Source organism: Gallus gallus, chromosome 8, assembly GCF_016699485.2.
Source record: "Gallus gallus isolate bGalGal1 chromosome 8, bGalGal1.mat.broiler.GRCg7b, whole genome shotgun sequence".
NCBI classification, from domain to species: domain Eukaryota; kingdom Metazoa; phylum Chordata; class Aves; order Galliformes; family Phasianidae; genus Gallus; species Gallus gallus.
In genome coordinates this window covers 13,724,937-13,752,422 of record NC_052539.1, presented here as the reverse complement: position 1 = coordinate 13,752,422, position 27,486 = coordinate 13,724,937, and the positions used below count along the sequence as shown (strand labels likewise).

General features: G+C 39.4%; 1 protein-coding gene across 5 annotated transcripts; it reads left to right on the top strand.

Annotated features, from left to right (window-relative positions):
* Positions 1-582: 582 nt before the first annotated feature.
* On the top strand, positions 583-27,486 carry MTF2 (metal response element binding transcription factor 2). 5 transcript variants are annotated; one of them, NM_204508.2, is made up of 15 exons: positions 583-807; positions 10,625-10,823; positions 10,971-11,052; positions 12,461-12,556; positions 12,939-13,039; positions 13,352-13,500; positions 14,214-14,309; positions 15,585-15,653; positions 16,413-16,536; positions 18,967-19,034; positions 19,413-19,583; positions 20,270-20,378; positions 20,545-20,603; positions 20,742-20,846; positions 22,952-27,486. In NM_204508.2, exons 1-15 carry the CDS (start codon positions 803-805, stop codon positions 23,304-23,306), a joined length of 1,788 nt encoding a protein of 595 aa, NP_989839.2. In that variant the 5' UTR covers positions 583-802; the 3' UTR covers positions 23,307-27,486. The 5 variants fall into 5 exon arrangements, with proteins under 5 accessions (NP_989839.2, XP_015146087.1, XP_046800194.1 ...); XM_015290601.4 differs by having other exon boundaries at positions 22,949-25,378; XM_046944238.1 differs by lacking the exon at positions 583-807 and adding an exon at positions 1,045-1,197 and having other exon boundaries at positions 22,949-25,378.

Genomic DNA, 27,486 nt, shown 5'->3' with positions numbered 1-27,486 from the left:
CCCTAGCGCCCCCGCACGCGGAACGCGAGCTGCTCGCGGCCCGTTCCAGCCGGCCGTTCCAGCCACACCAACAGGAGCTGCAGTTGGGCTCCGCTCCCAAAATGGCAGCGCGCCGTGGAGCAGCTGCGCCCAGCGCCGCGTCTCGGTGCCACGGGCAGCGCGGAGCAGGGCCTGACCGAGGCCGCACGCGTCTCGCCCCGCCGCCGGGCTGCGCTCGGCTCCTGCCCCGAGTGGACCGTTCCCCACGTGCCCGAGCACCGCGACGAAGGAACCCGGCGCCGCACCGCCCGTCCCGAACCGCTGCCCCCGGGTGCCGGGGAACAATAGGCGGCCGCCGGCGACGTAGCGCGAGCCCCGGCACTGCCGCAACGAGGCCCGGCTGCGGGCAGCGATACCGCTCGGAACGCGAGCCCAAAGTAGTCCGCCTTTGTTCACCAGCGGCGAAGGTTTGGTTCCACCTGTGTCCTTCCGCCGCGGCGCCGCTCCCCCCGCCCCCCGGCCGCGGAGCTGCCTGTCGGCGCAGGCGGGGCCCGCCGGGGCGGGGCCGCGGCTCTTTGTGCTCCCACAATGCACCAGCTTCTCCTCCGCGGGAAACAAAAATGGCGAGGGGCTGCGCTGGAGCCGGGCTGGCCGTGAGGCGGGTCTGACCCCTCCCCCGCCGCCCTTCCTCCGCCGCGCCGCGGGCTCCGCGCTCTGGGGAGCTCGCCGCGCACCGAGGGCCGGCCGCAGCGCGGCGCCGGGGGGAGGCTCCCGAGCTCGCCATTTCCCTGCATGAGGCGGTTGGCACCACTGGAGAGACCGAATGAGGTGAGGGGTGGGGGGGGGGCGGGGAAGGACGGAAGGAAGGGAGGGAGGGGCGGCGGCGGTGGCTGCGTGGGGGGGGGGGGAGAGGGCGGGGGCGCGTCCTGCGGCTCGGGCCGCCGGTACCGCTTCGCCCCTCGGCCCCGCTCCGCCGCCCGTAGGGCGTGGGGTCCGCTCTGGGCCTCGGCTGGGGGTTCCCTGCGGCCGGGGGGCGGCGCGGCCGTTCCGTCACCGACACAAAGGGAGCGGCGCTGCGGCGGCCCGGGGCGCTGCGGTGGGGGGTACCGGCCCGCCCCGGCTGCGGGTCGTCCTCAGCTACGGGTGTTGACCGAAACGGCGACGGGCGCTCGAGTGTGCGGGAGCGCACAAAGCGCCGCCGGGTTCTCTCCTCGCTGGGTTTGTTTCGGTGCTTCACCTCTCGGTCTGTCAGAGCGGAGCCATTAGATCGTGTTTAGAAGCTCGCATTTTAAGTTCGTCTAAATACAGTGACTGCGGCCGCCTGAAAGGATGCGCCGTAACGCATCAGCTCTCCTTTCCTTCTAGAATTGCATAGGGTTGAATAGGTTGCATAGGCTGAACGGGTTGATACCTTTAGTACCCGAAGGGCACAGCGTGGTGCCGTGGCGGTGCTGTGCCCGGGGACACTGGTGCGGGGGTACCAGGCGGTGCTGCGCTCCCACCCCGCGTTGCCGCTTGCTGGGCCCACACGGCTCTGCAAGGCCGTATGCAGCGATGGGCAGCTGTACGGCTCTCTTATGGCTTACAGTGGAAAGGGAGGTCATCTGAGTGTGGTGCCTGAGCTGTCAGAAGTATGAAATAAAAGGAAAGCAGCTTGCCTCGCTTTTGTTGTTTATAATCAGGTTGCTGAACGCAAACATTCCGGTGTTTGTTCTGAGAGCTCAAGTTGCAAAAACTTGGGAGTGTTTGAGGTTAAAAGAAGGGAGAAAAAAATGTAGTTCATGAGTATTAGAATACAGGTTAATGTATGCATGCCTTGTTAATTGAAAGAGAGAAAAGAGTAAGGGAACACAAAAATAGAAAAGACAGTGTGTAATAAAGTACGGAAAAGAGGGGTGTCTGCCGGGAGCTGCACAGCAGTGCGATATGGGTCTGAGGCCATTACATAGCAGTGTTTTCTGCAGTTAACTCTTACTTCATCGGATATGGGAAGGGACTTGTTGAGGAGCTACAGAGCTGTACCAGGAGAAACTCTTAAGAGAAGTGTTTGTTGCTTCAGAAAGGTTGTCTTTATGTAGCTGGTTACCGGTTGTTGAGGGGTGTGCGTATATGTGTGTGTATTTCTATAACCGTGTATTTATGCATAAGTACACAGCAGTTGAAGATGATATCAAGACTTGGGTTGGATGTGTTTGTCCTTCAGTGCAGTAGGAGATGAGGTGAAACGTATGAGAAAGCAGCCATAACAAATACATTGCAGTTCCTTTACTGGTGAAGAGTGGGCATACACATTCCATGGAGATAGATGTGAATGAAGATAGTTGCTATATTGCTTTATAGTTGCTGAAGTTGCTTTAAGGCACATTGTACACAACAAAATGAGGAGAAAGCTCAGTTGGAAGAAATAAGCGTTACTGAAAGCCAGTAGAAATCTTAGTTTGAAAATTGACATTTACTCTCTCTGCAGCTGATCTCTGAGCTTACTGCAGAATTGGTTTTGCCTTCTTTACAGACCTTCTTTGCAGGAAACGGAGGGGAAGTGTGTCTTTGAGTAAAGCACACCAGGAGAACTACGAAACCACGGATAGTGCTGGAGGGTCCTTGGGCAGTGATATGTGTTACTGGAAGACTAAAACTTGTTTAATTTATGCTTTAAATAATCTGTACTTCAAGTTGATTGTCTCTTCCTAGAAGGTAGAATCTCTTGTGAAGTGAAATGAAGAGGCTTCATTTGCTCTGAGATACAAAGTGCACATTAACAATCTTTGATGGAGCAAATTCTCAGCTACAAAAGGCTGTTTTTCAGTGTAGTCATCACCAGAAGCTGTGCATTCTCAGGAAGAGCCTGCATGCTGCGTTCATACAAATCTGCACCAGCAGAGGTGACCACTGTTGCCAGTGTTGAAACGCAGCACCCACTGCCTCGCTGTGCTCACATCCACTGTTTGGTCCCCATAAATGTTCGGCAAGTTGTGATGAATGTCAGTGGGTTCATTTTTTTCTTCGTGAAGGATTTCAGTGGCACACCTTTGCTTCGTGTGCGCTTCCATGTCAGACACCATTTTGTGAGGCTGTCCCTTTGCTGCCATCTGTAGGACAGCAGCAGCGTGTAATGGGATATTGGTGGGAAGGTTCAACCTCTACTGCCAACAAACTAACAAAAAAATGTTTTGTAATGAGTGTGCAGTACTTTAAAGTGTCTAACCAGACAGAAGAACTCAGACCAAAATCTTAGCCAAAATGCAAGTCTCTTTCCAGCAATTTAAAAAGAAAACAAACAATCCTATTTGGATAGTAATGTGTTGAATGAAAATAACTTACTATTGTGGCAGATATATTATGATAGACCTGAATAATGGTGAGAAGTTAGCGAGGTGAGAAAACTTGTTTACAAGGAGCAGCTTGTACAGAAAGTGACTGCCCTGACATCTCTGATAGTCACTGATAAGTCTTGCTGCCGTAAACCATATTTAACCTTCTATCAGTGATTGGATCTGTTAAGTGTTGCTTACTTGAGTGGCATTTGAACTGGCTTTTGTTGCACAAGTTTAAATAAACGTGTGAAATTGACTCATACTGCTCCATGGGACCAGACAGGCTGCTTTCAGGAGCACTGTGATAACTGTGTAAAGTTCTTGTGAATCTGCTCTCTGTCATCATAGGTTGTGGGGAGCAGGGGTAATCAGTGATGACTAGAGAGTGGCAAATGTTCAGTCTGTTTGCGGAACACTCCAAAAGGTCAAGCTGGTGAGACACAGCTGGTTAGGCTCCCATCGGTCAGTGGTGCAGGGCCCTGGTAGGAGGCTGTGTAGCCACCATCGCTGGAGGCCTTCAGGGCTGGCTGGGTAAACCTGCAGCAGCCTGGCCTGGTGGCTGAACTGAGCAGAATGAGAGACCTCAGAGATCCTTTACAGCCTGAATTATTCCATTGCCTTCAACATCTGCAAAAACTGGAAAAAAAAAAAATTAGAATATGTATCTACTCCTTAGCCTTTACTGTTTGTCTAGGTTGAGTGATGCCTGGGTTAGTTGATGTTGTGGCTTAGGCTCTTCATTGTAGCAGAATATAAAACAGTATGAAGGTAGGGAGCTCAAGTGTATCTTGTAGGTGTTCTGTGTCACTGCAGGTTTGAAGTAGCACTAAAGGATAGACTATACCTGGACTAACATTGGAACTTCTGCTTAAAAAAATAATAATAATGGTAGCTTTCTAATTGTATGGTAACTGTTGAGTCATGGCCTGAACCACTGATTGTGCACCTGGGAAAAGGATCTGGTCAGCCCTGAGAACACAGATCAGGGCAGTTCATGTGTGTGACAGGAAGGGGTGGAGCCTGGCAGCACCTCTCTTAGACCTCATTTAAGGGCTGACTGCCACTGGGGAAGGATTTCTGGTTGGAGATCCCTCCCTTGCGGGGTTTTCCCTGCACCCTTCAGAGATGGGTGAGTGCTTTTCCTTTTCCTCTGTAACACCTTTCCATTCACACTTGTCCCTTTGTTGTTATGCCTCCTGTATTGCCATTCCACTGCACTGATCTTTCTGACTGTTATACAGGACTAGCCTATTGTATTAGTGTAATTGGTAGAGTAACTTAGGCAATAAATTTGCTGTTAGGACTAAGAAGTGATAACAAGTGAACTTATTGGGGTTTTTTAATGAAACTGGTCCGAAGTTTGGGCTTGGGGCAGTCAGAGGGAAGTTTCCTGTTGGATCTGTTGTCCCTCTTGGCCCAGCGGGATCATCAGGTTAGCAGCTGAAGTGGGAGCATGGCTTTGGACTTGGTTATGCAGTGCTGGTGCTGGGTAAACAAGTCTGCAGCTCGCAGAACAGCTTGATTCCCCTCTTCTGCTGCCCTCTGGCTGTGAGCTCCTGCTGCCTGCCTGATATTGGCTTGTCTTGTCACCCAGCCTCTCTGTGAAGTGCTTTGACCTGTTTAAAATACCAAAAAATGAATCCTTATTAAGGGAAAGAAAGGGATAGAAAGCTTATGGAGAAGTCAGCCTGCCCTTCCAGAGCTGGTGGGAGGGAGTATGAAGTGCACTCAGCTCTGTGTGTTCTGTGTCTTTGTTAGGCTCTCCCCTCCTTCCTCTACTTCTGTTCCCTATGGTGTGCTAACGGTACTGTGCTATGAAGAGCGGAACAGACTGCTGGCATTTTACAGCCCTTATTTGTGGTTCAGGGTGTTTTTTTCCCTTGTTGAGCTTAATAGAGGTATACTTTTCCTGTAACGTTAGGCAGAATAATTGAAACTGAAAGGATGAAGCTACTTCTCATCGGAACAAAATGCTTACCTCTGGTTACTCTGAGTTCATTCTCTAGATCCTCTGTGTGACGCCGTGCTTGCCAGCTTTGAGATAGCTTTAGGATCTACGTGAGTTGCCTCAGTAGGATGCGGTGTGTGCATGCATAAAAGTAAATGTGAAAATTTCTCATTTCTAAACTGAATTCCTTTCTTCTGAACCTGCTGGGCTCTCCAGGCTTGGTCGTGCTTCAGTGTGGTTTGTATTTACTGGGAATAAACTAATAATCTCCAGGTCCTTGTCTTGATTTATCAGCAGATGAAAATGACTTCTTAATACATTTTGGGCACTTAGTTGTTAATACTTAATGTTTTTAAATTGGCTTCTAATGTCTGCCTGTGCTTGTAGGGTAGCTATCATCTGCAGCTGGTAGAATATTTGTGAGTTGCACAGCCCTCATGGAAGAGCGCTTGGAATGGCACAGTCTGCAAATGAAGGGCTCTGTAGTTGAGCGGTGCGCTCTGCAGCGCCGGCTGAGGGGGTTCCTGTCCCCGGCTGCTTGTTTGCACTGCGCTGGTGTGCTGACAAGCCGTGCTGCAAAACAAGGCAGAGAACTGAGCTGGCTGAAGAAATAACTATCAAGGGAGTAGTTCTTAACAGGGGTGTCTCAGAGCAGTTGTTATGATTGAAGGAGTATGGGGATATGAACGACCTATCCTGGTATTGCTGTATTTGGAACAAGATGTTAATCCTCTTGGATAGGAGAAGGTGAATGCTGCTATCCTCCTTATGTACTTTTTTTCCCCAACTTCTCTGCTTCTTTTATGGGGCTTTTGTGAAGAAACAGGAGTCTGAGGTGAGGTATTATGTGAACAATCAGACTTGCTAATCCAGTAAAGATATTTGAGAGATTCTCACACAGAAGTCTAGTTTTGATTTTATTAGATATGAAGTTGTGCATAGAGTGTCATGGTTCAGTAATGAGACTGAAACAGCATTTAGTAGCTCACTTCTAGGGGGAATTTGCCATTCCTGTTGACCAAGTGACAGCTATCTCCTACTGCAGTGTGTGACTGTAACTCGATTCATCAAGTAGATAAATGATAAAAGGTCCTCTGGTTGTCTTGCTTCAGAATATATTTGTGATCTGGGCTCTGAGGTGGAAAAAAATCAGCGTTATCAGTATTTGATGAGACTACCTTATTAAGGAATGATGGAAGTACGTTTCCCATTTTAAAGCATATTTCAACAAGGAGACAAATTTTACTGAATCTACCCACTAACTTCTGAAAAATTGTATGGATACTTAAGTACTTTGTTTTTTACGTGCTTGAGTAAGAGTACAGCTACAACATAGACAGTGGTGAATAAAGCATGCAAAAGCTTTATGTGGTTAAGTTGGACATCATGTATGACATGTGGTGTAGCTTAGCTGTACAAATTAAATGAGACAAGGTAGGTTTTTCTATCAGATGTTTCTTCTTTTTCCCTGAAATACACTTTTTGATACTTTGCCTTGAACAGGGCTGGGAGAGCAATTCTAAGGTGGTGGGTTAAATGCTACTAAGTGTATTGGTAGTTCTCTAAATGGAATGGTAGGAAGGTACTGTGGAGGTGACATTAGGCAAGACTTGGGAAGCGAGTTCCTTAAAAAATGCAGACCACTTGGATTAATTTCAAAATTGTCAAGCAAGAAATTAGCATCAACTTGCGTTTTCATTTAACTTCCTACAAAAATTGTTTTTAATGGTTGGTGCGATTTTTCTGGTAATGGTTTATTAATTAAAATCAACCTGCTAAAACAGGATCTCTTGCTGCTTCATCTCTATCAAAACATGGAAGAGGTCTTTTGCTTAGAAGGAGTTCCTGACATGGGAAGGAGCTGCTGAGCAAGCTGCGGCTGTCAGCATATTGCAATAACTAACCCTATTTTCAATCTGCACGTTACGTTAAACTGGAAGCTACTGGAGCAGGAACTGCTTCATGAGCAGTTACGTCATCGCTTCAGCAGTGCTGCCTCTGCCCAAGCGCTCAGTGTGGGGGTGAAGTGCCTGCTTTACTGCCTCCCACCTGCATGGCGTGTGAGTCAGGATGCTTCAGTACCTGTTTGTAAGTCCTCGTAGAGCTCCTCGTGCCAGTGCTTTGTGCCAGAAAAAAATACACAAGTCATTTTTGTTACGCTTTGATTGGAGTTAAGGTTCAAACTTGTTAAAAAGTCTTCAAAAGTATATGACATTCTTAAGTAACAATCAAAATATTTTGCTTGTTGATTTTTAATTAAAAAATAAGAAAATCTGTGCTGGATAGTATATTACTAAATCAATTGATCGCATCTCTTTGCTTACTTCGCCCAAGATCTTTTGTGCACTGGGAAAAAAAGGCACCATTACAGCTTTCCAGCTGCTTTCTCGTATAATATATATATTTTTATATTTTTTATATATATATATAGTTGTATAAATAAAACTATAAATAAATAGAACATCTTTGAATGTCTAGAAGACAACAGTCTGTCAAAACACTCACTGAAGTGTTTCAAGGTGTGCTTGCCTAGTAAGTTTGCTTCCAATGATTTGAAATGCACAGTGTGGTTTGTTGACCAGTTTATAATGCTAAATCACGTTCGTAGGTGCAATTTGAATCATAGAATGGCCTGGGTTGAAAAAGACCACAATGATCATCGAGTTTCAATCCCCCTGCTATGTGCAGGGTCGCCAACCACCAGACCAGGCTGCCCAGAGCCACATCCAGCCTGGCCTTGAATGCCTCCAGGGATGGGGCATCCATAACTGCTCTGGGTGACCTTTTCCTGTGCTTCACCACCTTCTGAGTGGAAAAACTTCCTCCTAATATCTAAAGGATATCTAATATCCATATCTAACCTAAACCTCCCCTGTCTCAGTTTAAGATCATTCCCCCTTGTCCTATCACACTGTCCACCCTCGTAAACAGCCATTCCCCCTCCTGTTTATACACTCCCTTCAAGTACTGGAAGGACGCATTGAGGTCTCCCCAGAGCCTTCTCTTCTCCAAGCTAAACAAGCCCAGTTCTCTCCACCTTTCTTCATAGCAGAGGTGCTCCAGCCCTCTGATCATCTTAGTGGCCTCCTCTGGACCTGTTCCAAGAGTTCCATATCTTTCCTGTACTGGGGGCCCAGGCCTGGACACAGTACTCCAGATGGGGCCTCACAAGAGCTGAGTAGAGGAGGAACAATCACCTCCCTCTCCCTGCTGGCCACTCCTCTTTTAATGCAGTCCAGAACATGGTTGGCCTTCTGGGCTGCAAGCACACGCTGCTGGCTCAGGTCCAGCTTCTCATCTACCAGGGCCCCCAAGTTCTTCTCCACAGGACTGCTCTCAAGGAGATCTTCCCTCAGTTTGTATAAATGCCAGGGATCGCCCTGACCCAAGTGCAACACCCTGCACTTGGCTTTATTGAACCTCATTGGGTTTTCATGGTCCCACTTCTCCAGCCTGTGCAGGCTGAAGTATTTGAATGCTTTAATACTTCCTAATGATGATACCTTTCCGAGAAAGTAATTGCTAATAGAGAGCAGGGTATAGTTTCATGGCTGTTTCTAGGCTGTTTTGAGCAAAACTTGCCTGCCTATGAACATCTCTTGCTTTGTGCTCACTGGGGTGTCTGTGTACTCAGGTTTGAGGAGCTGATGGAATTAAAAACCTTTCCTTCCTGTCTTCATGGGCTGATTTGTGATGTATTTATTTATGTGGCTGTTTGTTGCTTTCTGTATGAAAACAATTGTACAGGAAAAAAAATGGAGAGAAAGGAAGGTGCTTGCTTGTGTGTTGAGGGCTGGGGCTCTCAAAGGCTTTCCGAGGCTCTTCTAAAACTTAAAACCATTATACAAGACGGGGCAAAATCTTGCACTGATATACAGAAGATGGCAAATTTAAATGGAAAAATGTTCTAAGGATAAGATTCAGAATAGTGCAGAAGGTAGCTGTTCAAACATCAAGAACTTCATGCTTTAAGGGGAAAAGATTGCAAGTGTTATTCCTGGGAGAGAATAAAAAATGACCTGGGCTTCAGGCTTAGCTACAGCTCTTCTGTTGTAAATTTGAATTTGGAATCTTCAGTTGTCACAGGCTGCAGCAGGACTTGGAAGAAGCAGTGCCAACGTTAAGTAGCTTTCATGTGAAAAGTGGTAGAATTCATGGGATTTTATTTGGCATGTATGTCAGGTTGGGTCTAAAAATGCAAGGAAACTTGCGTAATAAAATTCCATTAAGAATGGAAGAAAAATTAATGATTATTCCTGTTTTATTTCAATACTATAAGTAAATAACAAAAATAAATTTTCATTGAACTTGGTGGGACACTGCTTCATTTAGTTTTTCTTGGCACTCTGTGATTAGTTCAGATGTTACTGCTGCTTATAATAATGTACCTGTGCTAACCTGAGTGAGGTGAAACTTGAGTCTTTCAATAGGCTTTATGCCATCTAGCTCCTTCATTTGCCTTTGTGTACTTATCATAGTTATAGGTGCACTTTGTTTCCAAAGAGAAAATACGGTTGGATATGGAATTGGTAACTCAGATTCTGCTTAGTAAGTGTGAAGCTTTTCCACCTGCCTTTTCTGGACCTATTCTATAATTCAATATATTTTTTTGTTATTTTGCATGGGGTGTACTGTTTGGTTTGATTTTTGTGTCTGAAGAAAGGTTAAAAGAACTCACGCTTTTCCTTGTGGGTTTTTTTCCCCGACTGATTCTAATAGAGGATAAAACTGTAGTTTACTTGAGACATCTCATACATAGACATTATTCTTGTGCTGGAAACCTTGACAGCTATGTTTAGTAGCAAAGCACGGTGCTGTATTGGATGTGCTTAAATTAACCTAGACCTTTGGGGTGGCACAGTGTTGTTTTTTTCCCTCTTATATATGTTTGTTTGTTATATTATTCCAAGTAGCTAACTGCTGAGCACCGTGTTTACTGTAGTCTGCAGCTTTCTTTACCAAATAATAGGGTTAGCTTGGGACCCTTTCAACTTCCTTGCAATTCTAGAGATCTGTCAGTGTTGTGAGTGATGAATGCTTTGCATATGTAATCCTGCATCAAATGTTTTTGGTGAGTTCTAGTGACTTCATGAAGAGACTGGTAGCTGGAAGGCTTGTCTCCCCATCTCTGTTCACATTAGTTAGTTTCCCAGAGTACTTCTCTTAGATGTAAACTTGTCTCTTTTTCTCTCTGCATACATTTGAAGAGATGCTACTTATTACTAAAGCTGTGTAAGTCTGAAGACATGACCAGGTTTTTAGTTACCTGAAGTTCCGGAGATAGCTAAGCGAGTTAGAGTTGTGAATCGTTAATATCAAAAATAGCTGCTTTTTTACTTGACTGTTATTTAGTTTACCTTTTCTCTTGGTTCTCTTCTTTTAGAGACTCTACAGCGGTGGGTAATTCACTGGTCCATAAGCGGTCTCCTTTACGTCGAAGTCATAAGGCATCAGCATCCTCACCCAAACTATCGTTACGTGATGGACAGAAAGCCAAAAAGCCACTGTGTAAATTTGAAGAAGGTCAGGATGTCCTAGCTAGATGGTCAGATGGCTTGTTTTATCTTGGAACTATCAAAAAGGTAAATATTTGCTTAACTTCACTGCAGTCCTGCAGTATGGTATGTTGGTTAAGTAAGACTGTGTTATTGTTTCACTTAGTTAAGATTAAATACGTTCTTTTACTGAGTCCTTTTACTCATGGATTCCACTGTATTCATGTTTTCCAGATAAACAAACTGAAACAGAACTGCTTCATTATATTTGAGGACAGTTCCAAGTCTTGGGTTCTCTGGAAGGACATACAAACAGGCAAGAACTTCAGTGAAGTAGTCGTTGGGTATTTTATTTGTTTAGATTACTATATCTGTTAAAATAAATTGTTCCGTTGCATTTGTTTTTGTGAAAGAGCAATATAGCTTAAGGTGATGCAGGGTAATGCATTAGGCAAATTAAAAAACAAATTCTTTTCAAAAACTCTAGATCATTACAGTTACTTTTTTGTGTAACTGTGTAGTGGAACACTTCTAAAAAATAATTGTATTTGTTTACTTTGGTAGGGGAGTGTAATGCTGTCTTAACTGAAAACTCACAGAACCTCATTTGCATTGCATTGATTCTGTTCTCAGTTGAAACAGCATAACACGGGAAGAAAGCAAAGATTTGAAAATGCTAAATTTGAGTGGAATTATGTTTAAAAATAACACAATTACTGTGTAACACAGAAATCATTGCAGATTATTACAGGGTCTTCATGTACTCTAAAGAAATGCTCAAGTATCAAATGAGATGTCTGTTTCCTATTAACTTTGGATTTTTGGATGTTTAGGGGTGTAGGAATTATTACAATAATCTAATGCTAACAAAGTGTTCATGACAATTTCAGTGATGGTTTTGTTTGAAATCAGTGAAAACTTGCTCGTCAGATGAAAGTAATGGAAGTTCATGTGACTCCTTCTGATTCTTGATGTTTAAACAGACATTCTGTCTCTTAATGAGAAAAGCTTTGCATTCATAATACGAAAAAGCCCAAATGCTTCATTTCTGAGAAGCTTCTAAAAGATTGCTATTTGTCCTCTTACCGTGTGGCACTAACTAATGCTCACTAATGCATTTATGGTAAGGTGAATGTTAGTGCATGAGTATAATAGCACGTAGACTAAATAACTTGTTTTAATCTAGATTGTTACACCGATACGTGGTGTCACTGAAGCAAGATGAACTTTCATTTCCAGTATTTCTTTTTTCTTTGCTGTGTGCTTGGGCAAACCTATCAAAAAGGTATGCACGAAGTTGTGTGTATTATGTATAGAAAAAAAAAGAACAAGCTGCTGCGAATACAGAACATATCTATCAATTGTCCAGATAGGATTTCTTGATGTGAATTTTTCAGTCTACATTTGCATTACTTATTCACAGTTATTTAATTTTTATTGTTGTTAAGGAACCATGGAATGTACAGTAAATAGACAACATGTAACCTATATGAATCTGGTGGCCTGTGATAAATGATATAAATGCTTGTAATATATAAAGTCCATTCAAAGTGTCTGAGTTCATTTTTTGTTCAAGTGTTAGGCTCTGTAAAAATATGTCTGCAATGGATGGATCTGTAACTCATTTATAAAAACAAAAATCATATACATGGTAATGGATCCGACTGCAGCTGTAGTCTGGAAATGACAACAAAAAAAAAAATCACACTTCTGTCTTGTTCTAGGAGCCACTGAAAGTGGGGAAATGGTCTGTACAATATGTCAGGAGGAGTATTCAGAAGCACCGAATGAGATGGTTATATGTGATAAATGTGGGCAAGGTAACTAGATTTTTTTTTCCTGTTTCCTGCATTTTAAAAGATTTTTAATTTGTTTTCTGAAGGAAGGTGTTGATATGACTACCTCTGACTGCTCAGCTGATCTTACATTTCATAGCTCTTAGAGGCTGTTAATAGGTCAGTGAATAAGGATAGTCTCTGTGACTATTGTGTATTCCCTAAGTGAAGTTACTTGTTTTACGAAGATGATTTAAAAGATCATTTCTTTTCATCATTCTCTTCAAAAGATCACTAATCTTTTTGATCAGGTGTTTGGCACTTGGTCAAGGATAATGCATTGTAGTTGCATTAAAATTATATATAGTTACTTTAAGGTTTTCTTTTGCCATTTTTATAACACCTTGGTTAATTATTTCTAATACAGGTTATCATCAGCTGTGTCACACACCAAATATTGATTCCAGCGTGATAGATTCAGATGATAAATGGCTCTGTCGACAGTGTGTTTTTGCAACAACAACTAAGGTGTGTTACTTGAGATAGTACTTGACACGTATTACTTACATAATTGTTTCAGCTTGAAACCTGAAATTTCTCTTGTTAATTTGATGTGAATGGGAAAGCTGCATATTTTGGAGATAAATATTTATTTTAGAAATAGATGACATTTGCCTTGAATTAGCTTTTAAGTAAATATGCTAGAATACTAAAGCATAAGTATGAATGAGGGCGTTTAGTTGGATTATTGAAAAAATTTGGTAAATTTAAAATTGAAGTATTTGAAAGTTTAAGGAGTGTGTTAATATTTTTGTGAACTGGTGTATTTATTTCAAACAGAGAGGTGGTGCGCTTAAGAAAGGACCAAATGCCAAAGCACTGCAAGTCATGAAACAAACTTTACCATATAACGCAACAGACCTTGAGTGGGATGCGGGTCATAAAACCAATGTTCAGCAGTGTTACTGCTATTGTGGAGGACCTGGAGAGTAAGTAAATAGATGATCTGTGTCAACTTTTCTCCACAATGCACCTGCAAACCTCGACTGATCCTGAGGACAAACACTTTTCAAGCTCTTGGAGTGTTTTTAGAAAGGCATCCTTATAAAACATTGCCTGTTAATTTAAGTTTCTATGTGTATAAACAGTGACACCCTGAAAAAGAAATGGGAATATTTTGTTGCTGTGTTATTGTTTAGATTTCACAGGTATTTCACTGTTTGTTCATGTGAATAAAATTATATTGAGTTGTTCCCTTGTGTTTGAGTCAGAATAAATACTAAGGATAGTGTGAGATAGAATCCTGTCTGTTCTGTGACATTATGCCTTATATTGTAATTATTATGAGGGTGGGGGGAAAGAAGGTTCACTTTCCTCTTGAGGGTATTATGAGAAACAAGGACATCCGAACAGGTAGAGCTTGAATACTCTGGTATCTACACAAGTGAGTGGACAAGTAGCACTGAGGGTTTGAAGTCAGAGCAAGTCAGAGTCCTGCAAAAAAGCAAAGTTTTAAAATTTCTACTTAATTTATTCCTAGTCATTCTTTACTAGTAATTGTTCACTGCAGAACTAAATATCCTTTCAGGTAACTGTGAAAATCACTTTATGTCAGAGGATCCCTTGCTATTTAATCTAAATGTAATGAGGAGCCATTTTGAGTAACATATAATGCATCTTGTTTTTCTTTTTGTTGGTGAAGCTGGTATCTAAAGATGTTGCAGTGCTGCAAATGCAAGCAGTGGTTCCATGAGGCTTGTGTGCAGTGCCTCCAAAAGCCGATGCTTTTTGGTGACAGGTAAGAGCTCTTGAGCTGTACTTAATTTTTGTTTTTATTTTAATTAGGAAGAAGTATCTCATAGATGAACTTTAATGAAGCGTGTGACTTAAGTGTTTTTCAAAAACATTGTGGTGAGTGTAGCATAGGAAGTTACAGAAAACAAAATGTGTTCAAGTACCAGGGGGGTGCTTTTTGCTGTCTCTAAACAGAGTTGTTAAACAGCCTTTAAACAGAAGAGGAAAAGAAAATTAGGGTGGGGTAATCAATGGAGTGCTGATTTCAAACTGTTATTGACTTAACTTTTTTTGGAGGTTCATTATGCCATAGGCTACTGGGGGATCAGAAGTGTTAAAGCAAAACACCATAGTGGGCTTATAATGTAGATGAGGATTTTCTAGATCTCACCATGTAGAACATAAGCAATGGCACTGTGCTTTGAAGTAGGCTGTTGGCATGTATGTGCAGAAGAGAAGATGTAGCAACTGTGTGAAAATGTGCTGTTAGCAGAACATGGTAGATAAAATGTTTTCCTATATTCCTGCTTGTGCTGTTGCTTGTAGCTCATCAGTGCTTCTGTTTGTATCTGACTTGTCTAGGTCCCACTAACTGTTTTCCTGCTCACTTGGAACTACTAGTAGAGGGAACTGGAGAATCAGGAGGAATAGTCAGATGACAACTCTTTATATTTTGTGTTCTTGTGTGATGAGTGGAGCAAAAAGGAAATGAGAAAGGGCATTGGTCTGTGCTTCTGTTTTAGGAAGAGCTTGGAGTAATTGGAGCAAATGAGAGAGAAAACTGGATTAAGGAACCAAGGAATGTCTAATTTGTGATCTGTTGTTTTGTTTTGCCCTTTGTTGTGCTGAATGTATGAAGAAAAGATCTAGGAGATGCTCCTTTAGATGCATACTCGCACTTGTGCGTAGGCTTCTACATTTGAATGAAAAGAATAGGGACACTGGGGAGCACAGTCAGTAGTCAGGGAAGAAGAGAAGGAAGATGTGGAGTATAGAATTTATGAAGTAGAGACCACTTCTGGGTCAGATATAAGACAATACATTTTGTGGAAATTGATGGCAGGTGAAGGGACTCAAATTCATGTGGCTGGGTTTCTGGCCTACTTGATTTTTCATTTTTCCCCAATACATCCTTGAAAAAAGAATATAAGTCCTTTGTGGAATTATGAGGTGACAGTTTATAGTAAGTAGCATGTTAAAACATCTTGTATGCATGTATGTGTGTACAGACACCCATCGGCTAGTCACACATACATACACATGTGTATATTTTTTTTAGGTTTTATACATTCATTTGCTCAGTTTGCAGTTCTGGACCAGAATACCTCAAACGTTTACCCTTGAGATGGTAAGTGCAATTAAAATAAGTAAATGAATGAATATATGTGCTGCTTTTCTCATTGGTATTTTGAGTTGCCTTGTTAAAAAGGAAGTTCACTTGCTGTCTTTTGTCATTGTTCTCTTTTGTCAAGAGTTCTTGTATGAACAGGGGCAGTTCTTCTATCAAAGTTTATTCATAAATGCATGTGTTTGCTTGGGATTTATTACTAGCATTGTTCAGTTAAGTTGCACCTAAGTACTCGCTTGTTGTCTATTTGAAGCTTGAGATACCCAAGCAGAATTCCTGTATTCAGGCTTTGTCTTATTATTAAGTGAAATGTGTTAAGTATAAGAGTAAACAGCTTGACTTGGTTTATAGTAGTTGACTTGATGAAATTTCATGTTGTAGTTTGAAGTACTTCAACTGCAGCTTGTATTAAAAAATAATGCCAGTTTAATGGCTTTATGTGCTGACAAGTGTAAGGTGAATTTTACCTTGCTAAATTTTAGTTCACCGGAATACTTACGTGAATTCAGAATTGTTTCGGATTTTAAAGGAGCATAATGAGAATGTGAGGTGAGGGAGAAATGCATGTGTGATACAAAGCAGCAGCGGCCACGTTAGGTAGAGGAATGATGGGAGGTAACATAATGTTTCCTGGATTGAGTGTTTTATGTTGTGCTTTATTTGTCTACCTACATTATGCTGATCTTGAAAAAAAAAAAAAAATCAAAGAAAAGCAATTGGGGATTTTTTTTGGTGATTTTATATATTTCTAAATTCTAGGGTAGATATAGCACATCTATGCCTTTACAACCTAAGTGTTATTCATAAGAAGAAATACTTTGATTCGGAGCTTGAACTCATGGCGTACATAAATGAAAACTGGGATAGATTACATCCTGGTGAGGTAAGTAGTCAGAATGTTCTTTCTTCCCCACCTTTCACTGTGTATGTGTCAGGGACCTATGAGCTGTTTTATGTAGGATATTAAATTCTTTATTACCTTAACATCTGGTAACTCCAAATGATAAAGAGATCATCTTCAATTTCCTTGCAGAATTAAAATATTTAAGGTGTGTATATTTCTGAGCTGTAAAATTTCATTTTATTGTTTGCGTGGCAACTTTATTATTTAACTCAACTATTCTGTAGCGTATGTATTTTGTTTTTATTTTCTAATTGTCTCAGTTGCTTGAATATTTTCATGGGTGCAGACTAGTAAACCTGTGCGTATAACTGAATGCAGAGTATATTTAGTATGAAAACGTCAAGGTGTCTAAGGTGTAATACATAACAAATCACTGCACAAAAGCATTTCCTCTTTCCTCCATGTTCCAAGCATGAGTGTAAGCAGTTTGTCTATTGGTCTTAAGGATTTTGACGTTTTTCTCTAGCTACTTGGGCTGTTATCAGGAAAACATGTAGGAAATCCATTTCCTCAAGCAAATTGACTTCATGTTTAACGTAGAGGAATAATGTAGGTAGTCTTTTGATTCTGCATTTAAGGTTGAATGCAAAATTATTGTTAAAGTGACATTGGCATACTGGAAGTGGAGTGTGTGCTTCTTTCTTGCATAAACATTCAAGGTTTTGAAACATTTAAATGCAGGTGGCATTTAAATAGTTGGAAATTCTCTTAAGGTATTTCCTACTTCTATATTTATTTTCAGTTAATTAATCCATTCATTCCAGCAGATACAACAAGAGAATGAAATATGTGTTCTTGGTTTAGATGATTGACACACACTGTGACTTTTGATAAATAATGGTAATTACTTTACAGTACATATGTTCAGATCATGAGTGGTCTATGTGAAAAAGCCCACAAATAAGTAGGCGGGAGGAGAGGAAAAAACAGGATAAGAAAGCACACCTGCTTAAGTGGTATTTGGAATTCCTTAAGCAATATTTCTGTACCTCAGGGAAAATGCTTTTTTTCCAGTCAGAAGGCTACTTGGTTTTGTTTTTTTTAAGGGCTAGATTTTGTGTAAGCAAACAAATGCTGTGTTGAGGAAATGTTCAAGGTCGTTTATTCTGATAAGTTCCTAAATTTCTCTCATGATGCTGGGGAAAGTTGTTGAATCTTTAAAAAAAAAATAAAGACAATTATATTTTAACTTTTTTGATAATCTGTCTTGAGCAGAAACTAGTCATAGAATAACATACAATACTAATAGTTTGAGTTTTCTGGTAATACTCTTCGCTTGCTGCTATTAGGCATGGTACATCTTTCTCTAGATGGTTAGAATTGAATATGTATCAGTAGAATTGAATTAGTATCAGTAAGATAGGAGTAAATGGTGGAATTAGAGTTTTTAAGCCAATATGTTTTTATCATGTTACCATTTGTGATGCAGTAAATTTTGTAGTTTTCTGTAGCTATGTGCTAAAGAACTGCAAAACTTGTGGATAGTAATGGATTGTACAAAAATGTATGAAAAGATACCTTAAAACAGCTGTTACTTTGTCAAAAGTTGCTCAGATTTCTCTTAACTTTGGCAGTCAAGTGGTTTGACTCTTGCAATGTTAAAAGCTGGGCTCTTTTTTGAGTATGTATTGAGATTTTAGAGATTGTTAAATGTGTTTGCTTTCTTGTTCGATGAGAATTGTATTATTTACAGGTACCTGAGGGCATTTTCTTGAGCTGCAGTTGTACAGTTGGTTCTGTAGTATCAGTACTAATATTCATGCTTTGTGAGCTGTTGGCCAGCTCTATAATTAAAGATCAGTTGACTGCAGATCCAATTGGGTATAAATTCTGGAGCATTTTTGCATAGCAACTGGAAGAAATGCAGTAGCTACACTACCATATTTAAAAATACTCTAAATTCTAATATATAAATGTTGTGTCCAGCTCTTGAAAGTCATCAATGCAGACAGAAATGGGAATATTAGGCCTTTGAGCAGGATTTCATTAAAGCGATCACCATTAAAGTAACTGAAGTTCCTGTACTCTGCTTGCAGTCCTTTACTTTGGGTGTACTTGATGCTACCGAGGTACTGATGTTAATGATCCTGAGAAGGCAGACTAGTATTCTTCGTGTATACTAAAACAATTTTAAATTATTTTCTTGTACTACTTAAACAGAAAACTTAAGTTCTTCAACCTGGGCTTGTCCCTGGTGTAAATTCTGTGAATGTGAATCACAGAACATATGAGGTAAAAACAAGAAAAGACTAAATGACTTGCACCTTTTAAGGGTTAGGTAGGTTTCTACAGGTAATATTTTTTTAAATGTACTTCACATCCAAATTGATAGTTTTAATGACTCAGAAACTGTAAGCTTTCTATTACTGAAGAATTAGACTGGCTAAATAATTTCTTAATTCTCCACAGCTGGCAGATACACCAAAATCTGAAAGATATGAGCATGTACTGGAGGCATTAAATGATTACAAGACCATGTAAGTTGTTGGTATTTTTATTCTAAATGCTTGCAGCTTTGTTATTTGTAGTTGTCAGTCTCCTATGCTCATTTTATCTTATAATCACTGTGGCTGTGTTAACATTGACGTTTTGAATACTGTTTCTGTTTCAGAGTATAACACCCCATACCTATTTGAGTGGATCCCAGATCATGAGAAAAATTGTTTTAATTTCCATCCTCTTCCCAGTTCTCATTCTGTATTTCAGATTGAGGATTGTGTTAGCGGGAAAAGGTGAATAAAATAGCATTAGGATGAGTATTTTAATTTGCATAGATTTGTTTTGCATGAATACTTTATTTTAAAAGCTGCTTTCCCTGGATTCAGAATGTTAACAATGACTTTAAAATCATCTAGGTTTATGTCTGGAAAAGAAATAAAGAAAAAGAAGCATTTGTTTGGCTTGAGAATTCGTGTTCCTCCTGTGCCGCCAAATGCTGCTCTAAAGGCTGAGAAAGAGCCAGAAGGAACTTCTCATGAGTTCAAAATTAAAGGCAGAAAATCATCTAAACCAATCCCTGATGTGAGGTAAAATAATCCCATGATTTTTTTTTTTTAGGAAAGTTGTGGTAAATAGGAACTACTTCAGGTACTTCGGTGCCTGCAAAAGAAGTCCTGTTCATTGTATAATGTACATTTCTAAGTAACTGTAAAGGTGGACTGTCTGTGTGTTATAAAAATACTTGTAAGTTGTAAACAGATGTAGTTGCATGTTCTCCTTAAAGGTGATTATGAGAGCAGGGTCTTCAGGCTTATAAGTTTCCTGTTATGAGCCTTTTGAAAAACAAAACACAAACCAAAACAACCATTGTGACATTTGGCAGTAAGAACAATAGAAGCTATCCTAACTTCGCTGCCGCTGGGGGGAGGAGAGGGAGTATTTCCTTTCCGGAGCTTTTATGCAATGCTATTAAGTAGGCTTCTAAATAGGAAATATGGTATTCAGTTCTAAGATTGCAGTAGATAGTATGTAGTTCTAGATGTGCTGTTTCTTTAACCAATGGTTGTTTATTCCCCTTCAATGTTAGGGATGTCACTAGGAAGAACTTGTATCTGTGTGTTATTATAAGAGGCAAATGATTGAGCTTTTTACATGACAACTTTGATTTGCCAGGATTTGGTTTAGCACAATGTGTATTCGTTGCCAAAGGAAAGCATTTATTCTTTGAAAATTATCTTCAATAATACAGAAAAAAATATAAATTTTCTTCTAGGGAATTAAGTAATGGTATAGAAAGAAAGGGGAAAAAAAAATCAGTAGGTCGTCCACCTGGTCCCTATACAAGAAAAATGATTCACAAAACTCCAGAGTCGTCTCCTCTGGTAAGGTTTTGGATATGTTTCTTTTATTTTCTCTAACTGGATTATCATTTTTGAAGAAAAATATAATCAGTTAATCTAAATCATGATATTCCTCTCCCCATTTGCCCTCAAACTAAGCTGAATAAGCAGTTAAAACTTAATCTGAAGTACTCTTCTTTTTTCTTAGGATACTGAACCAGTTCCAGTGATAGAGACCCCAGCCTTGGAATTACCCTGCTCTGTTGGGTAAATTAAAAACAAACAAAAAAGCTTAAGCTATTTTAATATAGCATGTCATTTATTTGTTTGCTTCTGAAATGTCAACTCAATTTTTACTATAAGATTACTTTCATTACATGGCAACCCTGTTATCTTACATATCAGGAAATCCGATGGAACTGCACATTCATCCAATACCTCAGATGTGGAATCCACAGGTGCTGCCAGTATAAAAGAAACTACCTCATCTAGCATATCCAGACATTATAGGTAACAGTTGAATTACACTATCTACTATATTGATTAAGCGTTTAATATGTTATTTTTTAATGTTTTAATATGTTTTGAAGGGGAGACACAAAGCAAGTAGTTATGCATTACTTTACCTGCAGTAAACAGAAGTTACAGAAATTGTATGGGAATTGTCTTGCCAAAGAATAACTTCTAATGTTCTGTGCCTAGTTTCTAGAAACCTGAGGTTGTATTAAGCTAATACAAGTGAGTTTGTAGCCTTTTGACTAACTTCAAATAAATTTGAGCCAGATACTTCCAGAGAGATGGTATTTCAACAAGCTTTAAGAAGATTATCACTTGCATATGAGAGAGACTTAAAACAGCAACTCTATTTAAAAGAATAACAACAAAGAAAAGACAAAACAAAAAGGCAATTTTCCAGTCATCTGCAGTCTAGTCACTGCCAGTGATGTGTGATGGGTTCTTTTGTTTATTTTTGTTGTTGATTGAGCTTCGGCAAAGCAAAGATTGAAGATAAGGTGTCTGATGCAAGTTGTGAGGCAGCTATAGTAGATATGAAACAGAGATAGGAATATTCTAAAATTTGTAGGAGAATGGGCAAGGACTTAAGATGTTGCAGAGGAAATGGAATATCTGAGAATTTGGGAGTTTGCTGGTAATTGTTATAGTGAGCTACTGAGATGTGAAGTAGAGCTGTAAATTGATCGGGAATCTAATGAAATAGAAGAAAAGAAAATAGTTTCTTCACAACAGGGGTGCTAACTATTGTTCATTGTTAATGTAAAATACACAATTACTTTTACATGAAACAAGTAAACTGTGTAAACACTTTGTGACTTTAACATAGGGTGCATATCTGCTCTTCTGTGACCTTTGTTAGGAAGGTAATTTTGGCAACGTTTGTTTTGGAAGGTTTGTGTACTCATTTTAAGGAATAGTGAGTATGCTGTAGATTTTAGTCTAAAAGTTTGACTCAGTCTTCATAAATAATTATAATCCACTTTTATGCACATAGAGTACTACTTGAACCTTCCTCAGACATGGCTGCTCAGTCTGTATTTCATAGATGGATCCTTGTTCTGTGTATTATGTCTCCTCTCTTTCTGGTTCATGTTACTAAGTCCTTTTGTATGTCATTTATGTGTGCATTACTGCAACAAATAATCTGTCTTCCTAAACTCTTCTGTCTTAGTGAACTCTGAAACAAGAAATTAAGTTGTTGTTTTATATTTCCATGGCTTATTCCATTGTTTGTTTTTTTTTAATGTTTAAAAGGTACTCTTTTTTTCCCTCAGGAGTCTTGAACAAGGAAGTAAGCGTACTGTTCTATTTAGGTTTTGTTTTAGAAAGTGCAAACTTCAGATGCAGGCTTTTACATAGGGATTTTTATCTTGAATGCTTAATATTTGGGTGATGGTTTATTCTTGGATGTCAGAAGCTCTTAGTTTTATTACCAGATACAGCTATCAGCGAGTTCTTCACATACATATTTTTCTGGCTAAATATAATAATGTTTGGATAGTCAAATGTGCACTGTAGAAAGTAGTCACATAGACTTTCAATTCTTTTTTCATGTTGTCAGTTTAAATTTGCTGAGATATATTCAACTTGTGGGGGAGGGAGAACCTTTGTGTAAAAAAAAAAAAAAACCAGGAAAAAAATCCAAAAAACTTCTATAGATCGTCCTTTTTATTTATAGTCTTCACCAACGTAAGATTTCAAACTTGTACAGTACAGCTTTTTTTGTAATAGGGGCCGACTGATGTGATGAAGCTGTATTTTTAAGTTACTAATCAAAGCATTTTTGGGGCAGAGTCCGTTGAAAAAAATTTTTGAAGTTTGCTTAAGATTGGAATTTGTCTGAATCAAAACAGTACTCTGAAGATACCTGGGCATAAGCTAATGTCATTTAACTAAATTGTCTGAGATGGGTTAACTCGTGCAGTTTTAATTATGGAAGTCTCTTTTGCAAATGCCATATTAGTCATCTATATACAGGTAACAAATATTGAAACTGAAAACCAGAACAGCAGTTATGAATTGAGTTTTATGCTTTATCATTTCTGTACATTTTGAATAAGTGTTTCCTGGAGTTAACGCTTGTTTATTTTTTTTAGTAGTTTATCTGATTCAAGAAAAAGGACTCGTACAGGAAGAACTTGGCCTGCTGCAATACCGCATTTGAGAAGAAGAGGTCGCTTTCCACGAAAAGCACTCCAGACTCAAAATTCAGAAATTGTAAAAGATGATGAGAGCAAGGAAGATTACCAGTATGATGAACTCAATACGGAGATACTTAACAATTTAGCAGACCAGGAGTTACAGCTCAATCATCTGAAGAACTCTATTACTAGTTATTTTGGTGCAGCAGGTAGAATAGCTTGTGGCGAAAAGTACCGTGTTTTGGCTCGTCGGGTGACACTTGATGGAAAGGTGCAGTATCTTGTGGAGTGGGAAGGAGCAACTGCATCCTGACTGTAGGACTGAACATTATGTTCACTGCACTGTCATCTGTAAGTACAGTTCATAATGCAGAGCCATGAGAGAAGTGTGTCTTTAAATGTTTCTAAAAACAAAACAAAACCAATTTAGCCTTAACGTGTAATTGTTATCATTACAGCTCTTGTGATAAAGACTTATCTTTTTAAAATCTGATCTGAAACTTAAATTTTTTAATCTGAACACTGTTAGATTGTTTTAGGTTGGGATATTTTGGGTTACAATTGCTTAAAAATGTGCATGGTGTTTAAAAAAAAAAAAGACATTTTCTAGAGAACATTCCATGGATACAGTTATTGTGATTTAGAGAAATATTATGTAGATAGCACAAATCTTTGAAATTTTTTTGGTTTGTTTTCTTACCCAAATGTTTGCAGAAATGTATTTCTATTTCAATACTTTCTAGATTTCATAAGTGCAGTGTATATAATGCCTACTGAAGACTGTAAAATACTGAAGTTCTCTTTCAAACAAAGTGTAAAAAAAAAAAAAAAAAAAGAAAAAATATATTGAGCCTGTAAATTGCTCTGTGACCAGACTTCATTGTCTTCTTAATATATTCTGTGTGTGTGCGCATGTGTTTGTGTATATACATATGTATATATGCACGCACATACTTGTGTGTGTATATATATGTGTGGTTGTGACCTATGCAATACAAATTATGGGATTGGACAGCTTCTGAGTACGCATCCCATAATTCTTTTTTCAGGAATAGTTGCCAGTATTTACACAGCAGCATTTCTTCTCAGGCTTATTGGGTGCTGTTGCTTTCTGTGTACTAAGGAAAATGTCAAACCAGTGCAGCGTGTTCTGGCAATGGGTGCAGTCACTGATGTTCATATGCCTTGGGGTAATAGTCCTTTCTTTTCCATGTGACTTAACAGTTTAAAAAAAAAAAAAGCGCAGGATTAAAACATTAACGACTAGAAATAACAATTGTAAAGCTATTGTGGCACACTGATTGTAAATTGTGTCCCGCTTATAAACGGAGTTGCCAGGAGTTGCACAAGATCCCTACGTATGTGTAACGTATGTGTAACGTACGTGAAACGGTCGTGTTTCGATAAAGGTAGTGTGAGCAAAGTATTATTGCACAGGTTCAACAAAAAATGTGTTGCCATTTGAAGTGACATTACTGGTTTTAATACAATATTACCTCTTTTGTTTTTATAAAATGTACCAAGTTCTAAGCTGATATGTTCATTTTGCTTGGTTTTTTTTACTCAAAAACGTCTCCTGCCAGTATTACGTGTTCTTTCTGATAACTTCTGAGTTGGGATAGCCAAAGAGTGAACGGAGGAAGAACATTTTTACGTTAGTGGTTATTCAGCATACAGCGTAAGCTTTCTTCCCATAAGATTACAGTTGACCACTGAAATTAAATTAAGTAATGTAAATGACAGAGTGGTTTAAAGTTGACTACCTGAGTTGGTACTTCCTTATCCCATTACTTGACTCCTTTTTTTTCTGCTCTTCTTGACAGAGTGATATCTTTTTTGTTTGTCACCTTGTAGCCAAGGGAAGCTTTTAATCCTGTGCTTGGTTTGTGACTGGCTGGGTAATACTAGCTTTATAAAATGCTAATTGGAAGCTGCCGCCTCTGTTTATCTTCACTAAAATGTTTTTTTTTCCTCACACCCTCAGCTATTAATTTAATGTTGCCTTGCCTATAGCTGCAATATTTTGATAACACAACATTTTCATGTTAGTTTTTTGAATGTTTATACATTGGGATAATGCAAAATGTAAAGCCTTTGTAACCTTACTCACATCTGTATTTGTCTATTTCACTTTATCCAAGCCCTTTAATTCTAACTGAACACCAGCAGTATTTTCAGTAAAGCTTCAGCATTTGCAGATAAATATTGGAATGTATTTGGGGACTTTAGCTGGGGGTGTGGGGAGGGGAATATTCGTCAAACTGTCCATAGACTTAATATTGTGAATGTCATTGTTTCATTTTATTATTATGGTTGAATTGACTCTGATGTTCAGTTTGTAATTTTGGAATTGCTTTTTTCTTAGAATTAAAGTCCAACTTTAAATGTGTGGGTTTTTTTTTTTTTGAAAGAGAGAAGAATGAGTTTTTAGTCTGTGTTCTCATGCAATACGTATTGTGATTTCCTCCTGTCCATGGTTCCTCTGCTCTGGCTTGCCTGTTGCTCTCCCAGAGGTTCTTGCCCTGCACATAGATGCTAACTGACCTTCCAGCTGCACTTGACAGATGCTTTGTTGCAAGGTGTCATGTACTGGAAAATGCTACAGTGGTGCTGCTGAAGCTGTGACTAGATTAATACAAATGGCTTTCTCTCATTTTGTGTGAACCTTACTGTATGTGGTAATGGAGTGGAAAAATACAAATGTTGCTGTATGTAATGATTTTCTTTTAGTTTAACTTGATCATTTTATGTATGCATGTGTGTAAATGTATGTAACTCAGCTTTGTTGCAATCACAGATTTAGAACCTTTCCCTTGTGTACCAAATATGATATTTTTCCCACTTTATATTAATTGTATTACTGTAATGTTTAGATAGGAGAACTCTGTTTTGAGGCCATCCTAAAAAATGTAGGCATCAGATAAACAAGACAGCAAAGAAGTAATGATGCACTACTGGTCCAAACTGAAATAAACATCATAGGAAGCTATTTGACAAATCCTTGTTCAGAAGAAAAATTTGAAAAGGCTTTTTTTTTTTGTCTTTGCCATGGAGAGGAATTTTCTGTGCTGTTCTGTTTATAGCAGGCATTTTGTATGAGTTTACTAAGAAATTTTGAAAGGTCTTTGAGTGTGATGATAAGTCAATCTTAATATTTTGTTTTAATGTGAAAGACTAGAAACCCAAATGAGACCATGAAGGTGAAGAAAAGCAGTTTGTCTTGCAAGCAGGAGGAAAGATAAGCAGATAATAGAAAAGTGTCAAGCATTTGAAACATCTTACTGAAGTGATCTCTAGTGTTGTATTTTAAAAGGAAATTGGTGTCTTCAGATGGAACATACCAAGGCTGGAGATGGAGCAGTAGTCAGAACACAGTGATAAGGATGAACTGGACAAGAGCATCGGTTCTGTGAACTGAGGGACGAGGATGGATCTTGCAATTATTATGCAGGTAACATTTTCAGGCTTTAAACTGTGTCACTTCTTTAGTTCCCAGATGTCTACCTGAATGAGAAGTAACTTCACAGTTAAGGATATGATGGCAGAAAACATTTTCTAGAGATGGAGATAGGGGTTTAGTGTAGAATTTTGCATTTAGTCAACGTGGAACCTTATGCCTAAGTATCTTTGTGGGGGCATCAGGTCTGCTCCGATCCTTGTTAGGTCAGAAAAACATGGGAATGAGTGAGGAAAAATGTTCAACCCAAAGTTCATGGGAGAGTTTAGTTTTGGAAATCGGTTTAATCACCGATAGGTAACTGTTTTAAGAGGAAAAGGGGAAAGAATCCTTTGGAGTTGCTGAAGAAAGTTGAAAGGGGAATGCCCATCTTCAAAAGACAGTACAGGGCAATTAGAGACAAAAAGATGAGTAGAAATGGAAGCTGTGCACAAGTGTAAGAATGAAGTTGGAATTCATTGTTTTTGGCACCTCCATCTTTCAGCAGTTATGCATTCGGATTTTGTACTGTGTCACTTCATTTGAACTTCTATGGTTTTTATCCTATTGAGAGTGCATTGGGCGTAGTTTTTGTTCTAGTTCCTGTTATATATTTCCATTTTTGCTATAGTTTTGGGATTGTTCTCAACATACATTGAAACTTCCGTCTTTCATTAAGGGGCATAATAGTGGTTTGGCCATGACATTTAGAAATGCAGAACTGAAAGCTAGCTCATCTCTGCTGTTTTTGGTTGGTTGGTGGTTGTTTTTTTTCTTCCCCCAGATTTCTGCAGATATCCATATACCGTGAGATTAAGTTGTTCTGATTTTTATTCATATTAAGATACTTTGCTTTGCATGTATGTGCAGTGTATACACATACGTGCACGTGTACAAATACCCAAGCCCTAGAAACATGAGAACAACTTAGATTGTATTTAATTATAATGAAAATTTATTATTATTAATTAAGTCTTTAAGTGGGCTATGAAATGCTCATTAAAAAGCCGTTGAAGACGGATGGTTTAAAAAAAAATAAATATCATTTCAGTTCTTA

Coding starts and splice junctions, on each gene's coding strand:
- MTF2 (XM_015290601.4), top strand. Junction 15,654..16,412: donor AAACGTTTACCCTTGAGATG/GTAAGTGCAATT, acceptor TCTAAATTCTAG/GGTAGATATAGCACATCTAT. Junction 19,584..20,269: donor AAACCAATCCCTGATGTGAG/GTAAAATAATCC, acceptor ATTTTCTTCTAG/GGAATTAAGTAATGGTATAG.